The sequence below is a fragment of the Microcaecilia unicolor genome, chromosome 7 (genome assembly GCF_901765095.1).
Source record: "Microcaecilia unicolor chromosome 7, aMicUni1.1, whole genome shotgun sequence".
Taxonomy (NCBI): domain Eukaryota; kingdom Metazoa; phylum Chordata; class Amphibia; order Gymnophiona; family Siphonopidae; genus Microcaecilia; species Microcaecilia unicolor.
Window position 1 is genome coordinate 165075037 of NC_044037.1, and position 16109 is coordinate 165091145.

The 16109-nt window shown below is 41.2% G+C and overlaps 1 protein-coding gene across 1 annotated transcript in view; it reads left to right on the plus strand.

Moving 5' to 3' along the window:
- INO80D (INO80 complex subunit D) overlaps nt 1–16109 on the plus strand; it is a 111268-nt gene that overhangs the window by 7267 nt on the left and 87892 nt on the right. Inside the window, 2 exon segments of the mRNA XM_030210299.1 lie at nt 8629–8731; nt 8844–9090. Of these exon segments, the coding sequence (XP_030066159.1) occupies nt 8873–9090 (218 nt within the window). The 5' untranslated portion in view covers nt 8629–8731; nt 8844–8872.

The window sequence follows — 16109 nt, forward strand, 5'->3', positions numbered from 1 at the left end:
AGCCATGCGCCAAAAAAGTGCTATGCCTGATGCAGTAAACAAATTGTATGCAAATAACTAGCGTACAAAAAGTGTGCGCAAACATGGGCGAGTACACCGGTTACCGTGCAAAACATGCATTCAGACATATGTTGGCAGTAGGCACAATTTCTGCACACAGTATTTAATCGGCATTAGGAGGAGCATTACATGTACACACGTTATTCGTATTAGATGTGCATATTTTGAAAGCCAAATGTGTATCCATGCCTAAATATTTGTATGTTATCTAAATTTCTGCGATTCAGAGCACTGCCCATCATTTTACAGTGGTAGCAACTCCTCCTTAACCTCACAGTTGGTGACATAAGAATGTAAGAGTAGCCATACTGGGTCAGACCAGTAGTCCATCTAGCCCAGTATTCTGTTTTCCAAACAGTGGCCAAGCCAGGTCACAAGTACCTGGCAGAAACCCAATTAGCAGCAATATTCTATGCTACCAATCCTGGGGCAAGCAGTTGTTTCCCCAAGTCTGTCTCAGTAGCAGACTATGGACTTTTCCTCCAGGAATTTGTCCAAACCTTTTAAAACCTAGGTATGCTAACCGCTGTTACCACCTCCTCCGGTAAAGAGTTCCTGAGTTTAACTATTCGTTGAGTGAAAAAATATTTCTTCCTATTTGTTTGAAAAGTATTTCCATTTAACTTCCTCAAGTGTCCCCTGGTCTTTGTACTTTTGGAACAAGTAAAAAATCGCTTTACTTCTACTCATTCTACACCACTCAGGATTTTGAGGACCTTCATCATATCTCCTCTCATCTGTCTCTTTTCCAAGCTGAAGAGCCCTAACCTCTTTGGCCTGTCCTCATATGAGAGGAATTCCATCCCCTTTATCATTTTTGTCGCTCTTCTTTGAACCTTTTCTAATTCCACTGTATCTTTTTTTAAGATACGGTGACCAGAACTGAACACAATACTCAAGTTGTGGTTGCACCATGGAGCAATAGAAAGGCATTATAGTATTTTCGGTTTTACTCACCACCCCTTTCCTAATAATTCCTAGTATCCAGTTTGCTTGTTTGGCCACCACCACACACTGAGCAGACAATTTCAGTGTATTATCCACAACGATACCTAGATCTTTTTCTTGGTTGCTGACCCCCAAGGTGGACCCTAGCATCAGGCAACTATGATTCGGATTATTCTTTCCAGTGTGCATCACCTCGCATTTGTCCACATTAAATTCATCTGTCATTTGGATGCCCAGTCTTCCAATTTCTTTAACTGAAGAGTGTGCTGAGGTCTGTGCAACTCTGTGTATATAGGAGAGAATTCAGTAAATGGCACCTCAAGTTAGATACTTGGATGATCCGTGCTAAGCTAGTATTCTGTAAAGGGCACTTGCGTGGAGTGGTCTTTATAGAGTACTAGCTTAGTGCGCATTTCATGCTTAACTTTTTAATACGAGCATTTACACCTGCCAGAGGCTGGTGTAAATGCTCGTGCCCAACTGATGGCAATTATATGTGCATATTCAGGTGTTCTATTACATCACACTTAAATCCTGGGCATGCCACTTTCGCTTCCATAGCCACACTTGCCTGTGGAGTTGCACAGTATAAAATTTAGACGCGCATGTTATGGAATGGGGCATGGGGCAGATCCACATTCAACTCAATTTCTGCCAGTTAAGTGCTTGTTAATGCCAATAATTATTATCTGCTAATTTAGTTTGTGTGAATCTGTGATCCATGTCCAAAGTTGCCTGCCCAACTTTGGGCAGTTACACAAGGTTTTACTTGGTGTAACTGCCAGCAGCTAAATTTAGTCATGTGGATGGGAGCTCAGCATATTCTATAAACCTTGTGGGAATTTAGGCTTATTCTATAAAGCATGCCTAAATTAAGGCATACTTTATAGAATACTCTTAAGCAAATTTCATTTCGGTGCCTAATTTTTAGTTGTGATATATAGAATCTAGTCCTATATGCATTAACTGGGGGAATTGTAGATATGGCGCGTTCTAACGGATGCAAGGTTGCCGAAATGGGACTGAAATGGCAGATTTGCGTAGAAATGCACTTATGCACCCAGTTATTGGATAGTGCCTAAATGTATTTGCACACAACTGTAAAGGGGGCATTTCCATAGTAGGGACATGATCGGAGTGTTCTGGAAAATTGCACCACTATTAGAATACCGCGGATGCACACTCAACTTATGCACCAGGATTTACACTTAGTGTAAGTCCTCGCGCCCAATGCTACTCTATAAAGCGTGATCATCCCAGAGTGTCCTTTATAGAAGAGTGCTGGGCGCAATTTACTGAATCTAGCCCCAAATGTTGATAAAACTTTGGACATTGCCTTCTTAAGAACTTATTTTGACCGTTATAACCAGTATTCCATTTCCTTTAATGAGCTCTGATTGCATAACTTAGGGACCCTTTTACGGAGCAGCGGTAGCTGTACCGCCGTGTCGCCGAGTGCCAAATTGGCTCTACTGCCGGGCCTACTCAGGAGCTCGATGGTAGTTCCAGCTTCTGGCACATGGCGATTACGGTGCTAGAAAATATTTTTGTATTTTCTAGCGTAGGGGTTGTATCCTAGTGCCTCCTAAGGGCTCTCCCAGGAAATGGGCATGTGCCAATGCCTTGGCTTAGTGCCCAGCCATTTCTTTCTGGAGGAAAAACACACCTTTTACCAGCGGCTGTAAAAGGGGGTCTTACTGTGCGGCAAATCCCTTATGTGCGCCAGTGTCATCGCAAGGCCCCTTTTACCGTCATTTGGTAAAACGCCCCCAAGCTAGCTAGAGATTCAAGGCACAAAATTAAAAGTAGGGGGAGGGGTGGAGGCAGAGGATAGCCCTGTCACATACCCTTAAACAAAGGAAAATAATCTGATGGTTGACCGTTAGTGATAGTGCTACTTTTGGGTGCATTGTTCAAAGCATAAAGCAGTCAAGGAAGGGTCTTCCAGCGCAAACTAGGACAGTAAATGATTCTACAAACTTTCTCAGAGGCTTTCTCAGGAGGCCTGAACACTTCTGTCTGTCAATAGTGCCATTTTTGTCCTTTTCTCCTTCACTAAAATGTCTATAGTTTTTTTTCATTGACCTTTTTGTATAATTGGTGGGAATTGGAGTGGTCTGGGTGATCCTAACTTCATTCTCCACAGTTTTGTTAGGTTGTGATCCCAGATGTGTTTTTTTCTGATGTAGCGGTGTTTTACATAGTTTTACTATACTGTTCCTTTCTGTATAGAGGCCTCCTTACATCAGCACTAGCACCCAGCGATGAATTGTATTTCTTTCCAGTGCCACGAATTCTGCTTTGCCTGTTTTACCAGTTTTTTCCTTTGTTGGTTGTGACCCTTCTTGTCCATAGTCCCCTATCCTGTGCTGATTTATCAATTTCAGCTTTAGGTGTAAGTTCCCTTCTCCATAACCATTGCTATGTCTGGTCTAGAGGAAACGTCCATAATCTAGTTAGGCTTGAGTAAAGCCACTGCTTATCCCCAGGAGTGAGTGACACTCAATACATCTATTCTTTGGGATCTTCTAAGTACTTCTTAGGTAGGAAATTATTAACTGAATACGTTGTTACTTAGAAAAAAGTTTAAAGAGTGGCTCTTTATTTTAGCTTTTGATAGACACTCAAATCTTATTTTTGATCCCTTCTTTGATTAAATAGTTGAATAAGTTGTGGTATGTTTGTGAAATGGAGAGATTGAGGGCTATTCGTGGTAAAACCTTATCTAAATGGGAGAAGGTTTAGGAGCCTTTTATTTCCCATTGTTCTTTTTAAGTGCAATAGTTTATGGGAATTATTGGGTGGTGGGTGGGGATTTGTTTTTAATTTTGGGGGAGGGGTTTGGGTTTTGTTTCATAATGGTAAAAAAAAAAAAAAGAAGTTTTGCATATGTGCATTGTATCGTATTTCACCTCCCCACTCCCCCCCCCCCCCCCCCCCCCCCCCCCCCCCGTTTTCTATTTCTGTTGATGGCTCTTTCATTCTCCCTGTCTCCTCAGCTCGAAACCTTGGGGTCATCTTTGACTCTTCTCTCTCCTTCTCTGATCATATCCAGCAGATCGCCATGAACTGTCGTTTCTTTCTTTACAACATCCGTAAAATCCGCCCCTTTCTTTCCGAGCACTCTACCAAAACCCTCATCCACACCCTTGTCACCTCTCGTTTAGACTACTGCAATCTGCTTGCTGGCCTCCCACTTAGTCACCTCTCCCCTCTCCAATCGGTTCAAAACTCTGCTGCCCGTCTCGTCTTCCGCCAGGGTCGCTTTACTCATACTACCCCTCTCCTCAAGTCGCTTCACTGGCTCCATATCCATTTTCGTATCCTGTTCAAACTTCTTCTACTAACCTATAAATGTACTCACTCTGCTGCTCCCCAGTATCTCTCCACACTCGTCCTTCCTTACACCCCTTCCTGTGCACTCCGCTCCATGGATAAATCCTTCTTATCTGTTCCCTTCTCCACTACTGCCAACTCCAGACTTCGCGCCTTCTGTCTCACTGCACCCTACGCCTGGAATAAACTTCCTGAGCCCCTACGTTTTGCCCCATCCTTGGCCATCTCTAAATCTAGACTGAAAGCCCACCTCTTTAACATTGCTTTTGACTCGTAACCACTCGTCTCCACCTACCCTCCTCTCCTCCTTCCTGTACACATTAATTGATTTGATTTGCTTACTTTATTTTTTGTCTATTAGATTGTAAGCTCTTTGAGCAGGGACTGTCTTTCTTCTATGTTTGTGCAGCGCTGCGTACGCCTTGTAGCGCTATAGAAATGCTAAATAGTAGTAGTAGTAGTTAATGTTTTATTTCATTTTCAAGCAGTTTATTATTGCTTGATTGTTATTGTTTCTTTATGAATTAATATTGTTTCTTATTGTCTAATAAAGACTTCTTTAAGTTTCAAATCTTATTTTTTGACCTGGTTAATGTTACAGGCTTACTTTGGAATTTTCCTTCCTAACATTTTAAGAGATCCTTTTTTTTTTTTTTTTCTGTTGGTAAGGGCATGAAGTTTTTTTGGATTATTTTAATGGATCTTTTAATTGTAGAGTACAGTTTTGTGTATGTTTTTTATGTTTTGATTTTGTTTGATAGTTGTTTTGTATATATTGTGTTTTAGGGGGATAATTTTATAAAGCTTTTTCTGGGGGGTCTTTTACTAAAGCTTAGCTCAAGTTATCTGCAGCAGGGCCCATTTTATTCCTATGGGCCCTGCTGCAGATAACTCGAGCTAAGCTTTAGTAAAGACCCCTTCTGTTTGTGAAGCTTGCTCTCTACTTGGGAAAACAGAATGCCAGTATACACATATAGAAAGAAAAACAGTCACACTGTAAGATACTCGTACTTTTACACAATCTGGACTATATTCTATATATCACGCTTAAAAATTTGGCACCAAAATGAAATTTGCTTAGGTGTAGTAAGTACACTTTAATTTAGGCGTACATTATAGAATAGGCCTAAATTTCTACGCAGCTTCTAGAATATGCCGAGCGCCGGTCCACATGATTAAATTTAGTTGTGGTCAATTATGCCAAGTAAACCCTGGTGTGAATGCTGACGGAGCGGGTGTATTCTATAACAACATACATAGATTTTAGATACACCCACCCATAACCATGTCACTTTTCAACTATGCGACTTACATTTTATGCGCACAGCGTTATAGAATACGCTTAGGGAGTGGTGTGCGTAAATTCTAATGAATGACAGTGCTGATTGATTGTTAACATTCAATTATCAAAACTGATTAGCTTGTTAACTAATTAAATTATGTGCATTGTTGTGGCATAGCCTTCGATTTCCGTACGGAAATCTCGGCATGATATATAGATTCCCAGGGGTCTGTGTGTAGGCATTCCTGGAGCACAGTTTGGGCAGCATTTCAATGCATACATGTATTTTATAAAATATGCATCAGCACATACACATATGTACACCTTTTGCACAAATTTATACCTACTCCAAGAGAATTTTGTATGCTATTGGGAATAGTGCTGAAAGCGTATTTTATAAAATGGAATGGAGGAGTATCCTGGTGGTTGGTGCAGCAAACTTTGATCCTGGAGAACTGGGTTCGATTCCCTCTTCAGCTCCTTGTGACTCTGGGCAAGTCACTTAACCCTCCATTGCCCCAGGTATAAATAAGTACCTGTATATATTATGTAAACTGCTTTGAATGTAGTTGCAAAATAGCCACAGTATATCAAGTCCTGTTCCCTTTCCCTAAAGGCACATAGGCCCTTATATACTGCTAAAACTGACCACAAGGTCACTTCTCTGCCATTTACACCATAACATCTGCAACTCAAATTGCATCTTGCACAATATAGAACCTAAGCCCAGGGTTCTAAGATCAACATATAGGTTCACTGAGGTGGCACAGATGGAGAGGGGCTTCTGCATCTTCAGCTTTTCTAGGGTTTAGGAGGGATGAAATGTGGCATGTGGGACCACTTGTATAATGCTGCATGGTCACACCAATGCTTATTTTAGAGGGAAAGCTGCTTGTATCCTCCCACCAATTTCTCCTAATTTTACCCCTCATTTAGCATTCACCTGTTCTTCCTCAACTCAGATCATTCACAGTTTGCTGGGCAAAAGCCAGTGGTAGTTTCCTTAAAATAAATACAGTGTTGGGGCTGGGGAGTTCTACTTCTACTCAGCTGCAATAGGAAAAAGGTAGCAAGTTTCAAAAAAGTCTCTGGGTCAGTGACAAATAGATCTGGGTTGCCTACCTGGCATGACCTTGCTGAAAGTCATGGTGCTGCTCCCTCTTTCTCTCTTGGTTGGCAAATAGATCTGGGTTGCCTACCTGGCATGACCTTGCTGAAAGTCATGGTGCTGCTCCCTCTTTCTCTCTTGGTTGGCAATGTGGATGCCAATGAAAGAATAGTTTCTGTGTGTCCTGCAGTCCCTCCTGCCTCTGTGGCAAAAGATGCATATGCTAAAGAGTGGAACAGACGTAGTGGAGCAGCTTTTCTGCACTTTGCTGTGACCTGCTCCTGAGGGAATTCTGTGCTACGGCACAATGCAGAATTTAGGCAGAATTGCCCTCTTGTTTAGAGGTCTGTGCTTGCCTTGCAGAATTCTATAAAGGGGTAAGGAGGCAGAGGTGACTCACCTGGTTTCCGCCCTCTCTCTCTCTGCTGATTGGCTGCATGTTGGAAACATTCTCTTCCTCTTCTGCTTCCTGTATCCAGCTGCTGAATTTGAACCATGGGACTATTTGGTGGTCTGCGTGGTTCAAGTCAGCAATTAGAGCCAGGATGGCAGAGGGAAAGGATGGCACCCTGATTTGCAGCTGCGCTCCTCTTCTTGTACTGATTGATGCAGGGAGGAGATGAAGAAGTAGGCTTAGGATGTATGCCCTATTGGATGAGGAGAACAAGCTGGAGGGAGAGGGGAGACCTGGGAGCTCACAAAGAGAAAGCTATAGGTGTGTGTGCTGAGGGGGATGAGAGAGGGATAGAGAGAGCTGGGGGTAAAGAAAGACCTTGGAGGACAGAGTTTAAAAAGGTTTGGATGGCTTCCTAAAGGAAAAGTCCATAGACCATTAATAAATTGGACTTGGGGAAAATCCACTATTTCTGATATATGCAGCATAAAATGTTTTATACTTTTTTGGGATCTTGCCAGGTATTTGTGACCTGGATTGGCCACTGTTGGAAACAGAATCCTGGGCTTGATGGACCTTTGGTCTGTCCCAGTATCACAATAGTATGACAGAGAGAAAGGGAAAGAAAGTTAAGGAGTGTCCACTCTGTTGGGGGGGGGGGGGGGGGGAGGGGAGGGCTGGGGTAAGATAGCTTGAACCTCTCCCTAGGCTTCTGTACTATGATTTTGAATATATGAACAGCATTGAGAGTTTTATATTGTTGCATTGTTCCATTAGTATCTGTGATTATACTAAAAAGTGAGTCCATATTGCAGCAACAAAATATGGCTGCATAGATGACGTGGAGATTACATATGAGAGCCCTCCCTTTTCACGTGTGATTTTTGATTTCTAAGGGTTATTTTTAATTTGGCTATCGGGCAGAATATGGCACCCCTGTTATAGGTCATATTTCCTTATATGGAAATATGATCCCTAACAGTTGTACTGCAAGACTACCACTGGGAGCACCTTATTGGTAGATGACAAGGGCAGAAGCGACTGAGGATCAATCCTGTCCTTGGACTTGCTAGAATACTAGGTATGTAGTGGTAGCCCCCTGGAGGTGTTGGGAGGGGAGTCATTGGGGGTGAGGATTCAAATTGGGGATGGGTGAGAGGATAGCACTTTGGCCGTTTAAGATGTGGCCAGGAGCATCAGGCCATGACTTTGAGGGCCTAAGTTAGTTTTCCTTCTATGACACAACTTGAAAGTTGTGTTATAGAATTTACATAGTAATGAACCGCTTTACATGCATTTGCATGTTTTGCATCTCATTAACGTGGACTCTGTGGTAACTTGGTTATCGCTGCGATACAGTAATATAACCCATGTTAGTGCCCATTAACACATTGTTAAAGGACAGGTAATACATCTTGATAACTTTTCCTCTAAATAAATGATAAACCAACTAAGTGACTAGTCTTTACTAATTAGACCTTCTGATTTATTTCTTCGTAGACAATCTGCTCCTGCTCGACTCCTTGGCATTCCATGACAAGAACATCCTCTGGCGGGGGGCTCTTTTTCCAACCCTGATATGGTGCATGAGGTTTAAAATCAGGTAACACCATGGAGGCTGAACTAGGAACGATGTGAAAACCAAAAAGACAAAAAGTCACACAGAAGAAGAGGAAGTTTTTTTGGTTCCTTAATTGTTGTTGTTATCCCTTCAGCTGATGTTCACAAGGAATCGAGTCACGTGATGTATGAAGGCAAACACATACACTTCTCTGAGGTTGATAATAAGCCCTTGTGCTCCTATAGCCCAAAACTCTGCAAGCAGCGGCGACTTAACGGCTACGCCTTCTGCATCCGACACGTTTTGGAGGACAAGACTGCCCCCTTCAAGCAATGTGAATATGTGGCAAAGTACAACAGCCAGCGTTGCACCAACCCCATCCCTAAATCTGAGGACCGTAGGTGAGTACCGGAGACTGTAAGCTCTTTGAGCAGGGACTGTCCTTCTATGTTTAAATTGTACAGTGCTGCGTAACCCTAGTAGCGCTTTAGAAATGTTAGTTAGTAGTAGTAGACTGTCTACCTTTTTGGGCAAAAATTTAAACTGTATCTTTAACTAGAGGCTTGGTTTTAATGCCAAGTTGGTAGGGTAAGGATATCACTTAATGCAATTAAATATTTTGAATATCAGTAATAATTATTTGAATTGATATCTCTCTTTTCAGCCAAACTGGGTCCTAGTATGTTTTACAATACAGTGTTTCAGCAACAGGCAAACACCCAACTTTACAAGTGGAAAGTCTCACCCGCTTTGTTACCTAATTTTTACGAGAAATAAGCAGGAGAGCAGATTCAAATTGAAGGGCCAGTGCAGAATGATTTCCTAATATACGCATAAAAAAAACGTTTCTCCTTAAAGTAGTAACCAAATAAGTTGTGTGCAAAAAAATTGTGAGCTTTCATGAGAGCAGATCAGAAACATGTGTCTGTGGGTCTGTGGTAGCAGCAGCTATATTTTATACACAGACACAAAAAATCATAGCACATGTGTGCATGTGCTGGACTGTTATTCTGCACATATATATTGTTGGTATTGGGAAAATTATAGCTGTACATAGGGTTATAATGCACATACATTATGTTCATGTGTGGAATGCTCTTTCATGCATAAACAGTAAATATGCTGTACAGAAACCGTATTGTATTGTACTGTACTGTACTATAATGTCAGCAGTCCAGCACTTTACTGATTGTTCCAGCACACCTTCTCCTCAGTTCCTCATCCCTTACCCTTTTGTGTTTTTTAAAACCCATTCCCTTAAAAAAAAAAAAAAAAACAGCAGAGGAAAGCTGCAGGTGCTTCATGCTCACAGCAAAGAAGATAAATGGGCTGCAAATCCTCACTAGTAGTTTAGAGCTTATTCATATTTGCTATGCCGCATTTGCTAACTAGCAGATCAAAGTGGTTTGCAATCAAAATAAAACATCGTAAGAAAAGGAACTACAAAATATGACAGGGAAGTAGAGGCAGTTCCTTTCATATGATTGTGCTCAGGCTTCAGGCCTTTTGCATACTTCTTTGCATCTGGTTTTAATGAGTATGAGCTATGCATTTGGTATACTAACTTTCTGTGGTACAACCAAAGTAGTTTACATATTATATACAGATATTTTCTCTGTCCATATTTTTTTTTTTTGTTACATTTGTACCCCGCGCTTTCCCACTCATGGCAGGCTCAATGCGGCTTACATGGGGCAATGGAGGGTTAAGTGACTTGCCCAGAGTCACAAGGAGCTGCAGTAGGAATTGAACCAGGTTCCCCAAAATCTCAGTGCATTGCACTAACCATTAGGCTGCTGTATTAATACTAATACTTTCATTATCATGGGAATTAAATGAGCTGTACACTGATGTCAACCTGAGTCTTTGAGTGGAGAAATTAGATCCTCTACGTGGAAACAGTAAAAGAACAGCAAAAAAGTAGCGAGTTCAACACGACACTTCCAAGACACCGTGGAGGCGAGTAATCAAAATGCTTTATTAAATGAAAGTTAAAAAGACTGGACACGGAGCTGTGTTTCAGCAAAAAATCGCCTGCTTCAGGAGTCTGTTTGTTGTGTAAGCCAATGAATGGAACACCATAAGTAAGACAGTCAAATCAAGCCTTTACAAAAGGCTAATGACAGATGAACGCGCCAAGAATAAGCTTAAAAAAAAAACAATCAAAACTGGAACAGAAAACAACCACAGTGGTGCTAAGGAAGAAACGATAAGGCAGCCTTATGGTGTTCCATTCATTGGCTTACACAACAAACAGACTCCTGAAGCAGTCATATCGAGTCTTTTTAACTTTCATTTAATAAACCATTTTGATTACTCGCCTCCACAGTGTCCTGGAAGTGTCGTATTAACCTGAGTCTCTGCACATAGCTCGTTCACAAAACTCATCTGAACATAGGGATCCCTATGCTAAGCCGTGCGCATGCGGAAAAGCCTCTGGCGTTTTATTATATCAGCCTGTGAGGAAACAACTGACTCACTAGGGGAGGAAAGGAGAGGGAGCCCCAGTCTTGTGTGGGTTTTAACAAAAGTTTGACTTTTTTTTTTTTTTGTAAAGTTATGAATGTTCACAGTTGGATCTTGAACTTTGATACAATTATCTTGGCCTGTATGATTTCCAGAGGGCCCCGTGACTTTTAAACTTTTCCATGGCTTTAGAATAGAGTGTGCTTCTTTATTTGCATAAGTTTGGGCCAAGTTTATACCAGACCTACAAGGTTCAACGTGTATACTCTAAGAAGGAAAGGAATCCTGTTTAGAAGGATTGGATCCAAAGACGCTTAGCAGAGATTAGGAAGCAACACCAGTAATTGGGAAGCAAAGCTAGTATTGGGCAAACTTTTACAGTTTGTGCTCTGATTGTGGCTGGACAGATTCAGCTTCAGTTTCAGAAGTTGGAGAACAAGGACAATTCTGGGCAGACTTCTGTGGTCTATGCCCTGAAAACGGTAAGGACAAATCAAGACCAGGTATACATTATGAAGTATCACATACCATATGTAATGTTTATCTTGTTGGGCAGACTGGATGGACCGTACAGGTCTATTATCTGTCGTCATCTACTGTGTTACTGTCCACAGTTTTACTAAGCCGTTCGCTAATGTCGACACAGCCCATTCACTTTGAATAGGCTGTCGGCATTGCTGCGCAGCAGCTGCTAGAGTGGCTTAGTAAATGAGGGTGTGTTAGCTCTGTAATGCACTGTGAATTTTAAACTTTTTTTTTCAGTTTATCCCCTTGTCTCTTTTGAGCTAACTGTGTTCTACCCAATACATTTCAAAATACAAGTGTAAATTTGAAAGGCAACACAAGTTGTATGCCCCTCTTTTTACATGTTTTGATCAACAAATTCCCCTTCGTCCTTCCCCTAATTAAGTACATTATTACCATACTAGGACAGACCAAAGGTCCATGAAGCCCAGCACCATGTTTCCAACAGTGGCCAATCCAGGTTACAAGTACCTGGCAAAATCCCAACACAGTATAATACATTTTATGCTGCTTATCCTAGAAATTGCAGTGGATTTTCCCCAAGTTCATTTTTATAGTGGTCTATGGCCTTTTCTTTTAGGAAGTTATCCAAACCTTTTTTAAACCCCGCTAAGCTAACTGCTTTTACTACAGTCTCTGGCATCAAATTCCAGAGTTTAATTAGATGTTGAATGAAGAAATATTTTCTCCGATTCGTTTTAAATTTACTACTTTGTAGCTTCATTGCGTGCCCCGTAGTCCTAGTATTTTTGGAAAAAGTAAACAAGCAATTCATGTCTACCTTTTCCATTACACTCATTATTTTATAGACCTCTGTCATATCTCCCCTCATGTCTTTTCTCCAAGCTGAAGAGCCCTAGCCGCTTTAGCCTTTTCTTATAGGCAAGTCTTCCCATCCCCGTTATCATTTTTGTCACCCTTCTCTGAACCTTTTCTAACTCCACTATATCTTTTTTGAGATGCGGTGACCAGAATTGCACACAATATTCAAGGTTGCACCATGGAGCAATACAAAGGCATTATAATGTCTTTATTTTTGTTTTCCATTCCTTTCCTTATTAAACCTAATGTGGAACCTTTGCATTACGTAGCTATAATTTGGGTTCTTCTTTCCCACATGCATCACTTTGCACTTGTTCATATTAAATGTCACCTGCCATTTGGATGCCCAGTCTTCCAGGCTCTTAAGGCCCTCTTGTAAGTTTTCACAATTCTCTTGCGATTTAACAACTTTGGATAACTTTGTGTCGTTAGCAAATTTAATTACCTCACTAGTTACTTCCATCTCTAGATCATTTATAAATATGTTAAAAAGCAGCGGTCCCAACACAGACCCCTGGGGAAACCCACTATCTATTCTTCACCATTGAGAATACTGACCATTTAACCCTACTCTCTGTTTTCTATCTTTTAACCAGCTTTTAATCCACAATAGAACTGTACCTCCTATCCTATGACACTCCAATTTCCTCTGGAGTCTTTGATGAGGTACTTTGTCAAATGCCTTTTGAAAATCCAGATACACAATATTGACTGGCTCATCTTTATCCTCATGTTTGTTCACCCCTTCAAAGAAATGTAATAGATTGTTGAGGCAAGATTTCCCTTCACTAAATCCATCTTGGCTTTGTCTCATTAAGCCATGCTTTTGAATATGCTGTGTAATTTTGTTCTTTATATAATAGTCTCTACCATTTTGCCTGGCACTGAGTTAGGCTCATCGGTCTATGATTTCTTGGATCACCTCTGGAACCTTTTTTAAAAATCAGCGTTATGATTGGGTACCCTCCAATCTTTTGGTGCCATGCTTGATTTTAATGTTAAATTACATATTACTAACAATAGTTCTGCAAGTTCATTTTTTAATTCTATCAGTACTCTGGGATGAATACTATCCGGTCCAAGCGATTTGCTACTCTTTAATTTGTCAAATAGTGCCATTACATCCTCCAGGTTTATAGAGATTTCATTGTTTCTCTGACTCGTCAGCTTTGAATACCATTTCTGACACTGGTATCTCTACCAAATCTTCCTCAGTGAAGACTGAAGCAAAGAATTCATTTAATCTCTCTGCTATGGCTTTGTCTTCCCCGAGTGCCCCTTTTACCCCTCGGTCATCTAGCTGTCCAACTGATTCTTTTGCTGGCTTCTTGCTTTTAAGATATCTAAAAAAAAAATCTTTACTATGTGTTTTTGCCTCCAACACAAACTTTTTTTTCAAAGTCCCTTTTTGCCTTTCTTATCAGCGCTTTGCATTTGACTTGCCATTCCTTATGCTGTTTCTTATTATTTTCAGTTGGATCCTTCCATTTTCTGAAGGATTTTCTTTTAGCTCTAATAGCTTCCTTCACCTCACTTTTTAACCATGCTGGCTGTCGTTTGGTCTTTCTTCCTCCTCTTTTAAGACATTGAATATATTTGGCCTGGGCTTCCAGGATTAAATGTTTGAACAGCATCCACGCCTGACATAAATTTTTGACCTTTGCAGCTGCTCCTCTAAGCTTTTTTTCACCGTTCTTCTCATTTTATCATAGTCTCCTTTTTGAAAGTTAAATGCTAATGTATTGGATTTCCTCACAAACTTGTAAATATGTGTCTTAAATCAGCAGGGTCTCCTTGATGGAGAAATAAAATTTGACAAGCAGAGAAACACCATAAAAGCATCAAAAAGAGCCATGACAAAGGTAATTTCTGTGGGGCATTATCTTCTGAAATTTCTTATACCACATTCTAAATTTCTTTGTGGATCGAGGCACCAAGTTAAGTGCTTTTAGTTGCTCTACAGAGCTCCCCAAACTGTGGGTCGGGACCCCCAATGAAGAGCACTTTTCCAAAACTCAGTCCATTTTTTTTGTCAGTTTTGAGCCATGCGATTAATTTCGTTCATTGAGATAAGTACATAAGTAATGCCATACTGGGAAAACACCAAGGGTCCATCGAGGCCAGCATCCTGTCCACGACAGCGGCCAATCCAGGCCAAGGGCACCTGGCAAGCTTCCCAAACGTACAAACTTTCTTTACATGTTATTCCTGGAATTGTGGATTTTTCCCAAGTCCATTTAGTAGCGGTTTATGGACTTGTCCTTTAGGAAAACGTCCAACCCCTTTTTAAACTCTGCTAAGCTAACTGCCTTCACCACTTTCTCCGGCAACGAATTCCAGAGTTTAATTATACGTTGGGTGAAGAAAAATTTTCTCCGATTTGTTTTAAATTTACTACACTGTAGTTTCATCGCATGCCCCCTAGTCCTAGTATTTTTGGAAAGCGTGAACAGACGCTTCACATCCACCTGTTCCACTCCACTCATTATTTTATATACCTCTATCATGTCTCCCCTCAGCCGTCTCTTCTCCAAGCTGAATAGCCCTAGCCTCCTTAATCTTTCTTCATAGGGAAGTCGTCCCATCCCCGCTATCATTTTAGTCGCTCTTCTCTGCACTTTTTCCAATTCTACTATATCTTTCTTGAGATGCAGCGACCAGAATTGAACACAATACTGAAGATGCGGTCGCACCATGGAGCGATACAACGGCATTATAACATCCTCACACCTGTTTTCCATACCTTTCCTAATAATACCCAACATTCTATTCGCTTTCCTAGCCGCAGCAGCACACTGAGCAGAAGGTTTCAGTGTATTATCGACGACGACGACGACACCCAGATCCCTTTCTTGGTCCGTAACTCCTAACGTGGAACCTTGCATGATGTAGCTATAATTCAGGTTCTTTTTTCCCACTTGCATCACCTTGCACTTGCTCACATTAAACGTCATCTGCCATTTAGCCGCCCAGTCTCCCAGTCTCGTAAGGTCCTCTTGTAATTTTTTCACAATCCTGTCGCGATTTAACAACTTTGAATAACTTTGTGTCATCAGCAAATTTAATTACCTCGCTAGTTACTCCCATCTCTAAATCATTTATAAATATATTAAAAAGCAGCGGTCCTAGCACAGTCCCCTGAGGAACCCCACTAACTACCCTTCTCCATTGTGAATACTGCCCATTTAACCCCACTCTCTGTTTCCTATCCTTCAACCTGTTTTTAATCCACAATAGGACATTTCCTCCTATCCCATGACCCTCCAATTTCCTCTGTAGCCTTTCATGAGGTACCTTGTCAAACGCCTTTTGGAAATCCAGATACACAATATCAACTGGTTCCCCTTTGTCCACATGTTTGTTTACTCCTTCAAAGAATTGAAGTAAATTGGTCAGGCAAGATTTCCCCACACAAAAGCCGTGCTGACTCGGTCTCAGTAATCTATGTCCTCGGATGTGCTCTGTAATTTTGTTTTTAATAATAGCCTCTACCATTTTCCCCGGCACTGACGTCAGACTCACCGGTCTATAATTTCCCCTGGAGCCTTTTTAAAAAATCGGCGTTACATTGGCCACCCTCCAATCTTCCGGTACCATGCTCGATTTT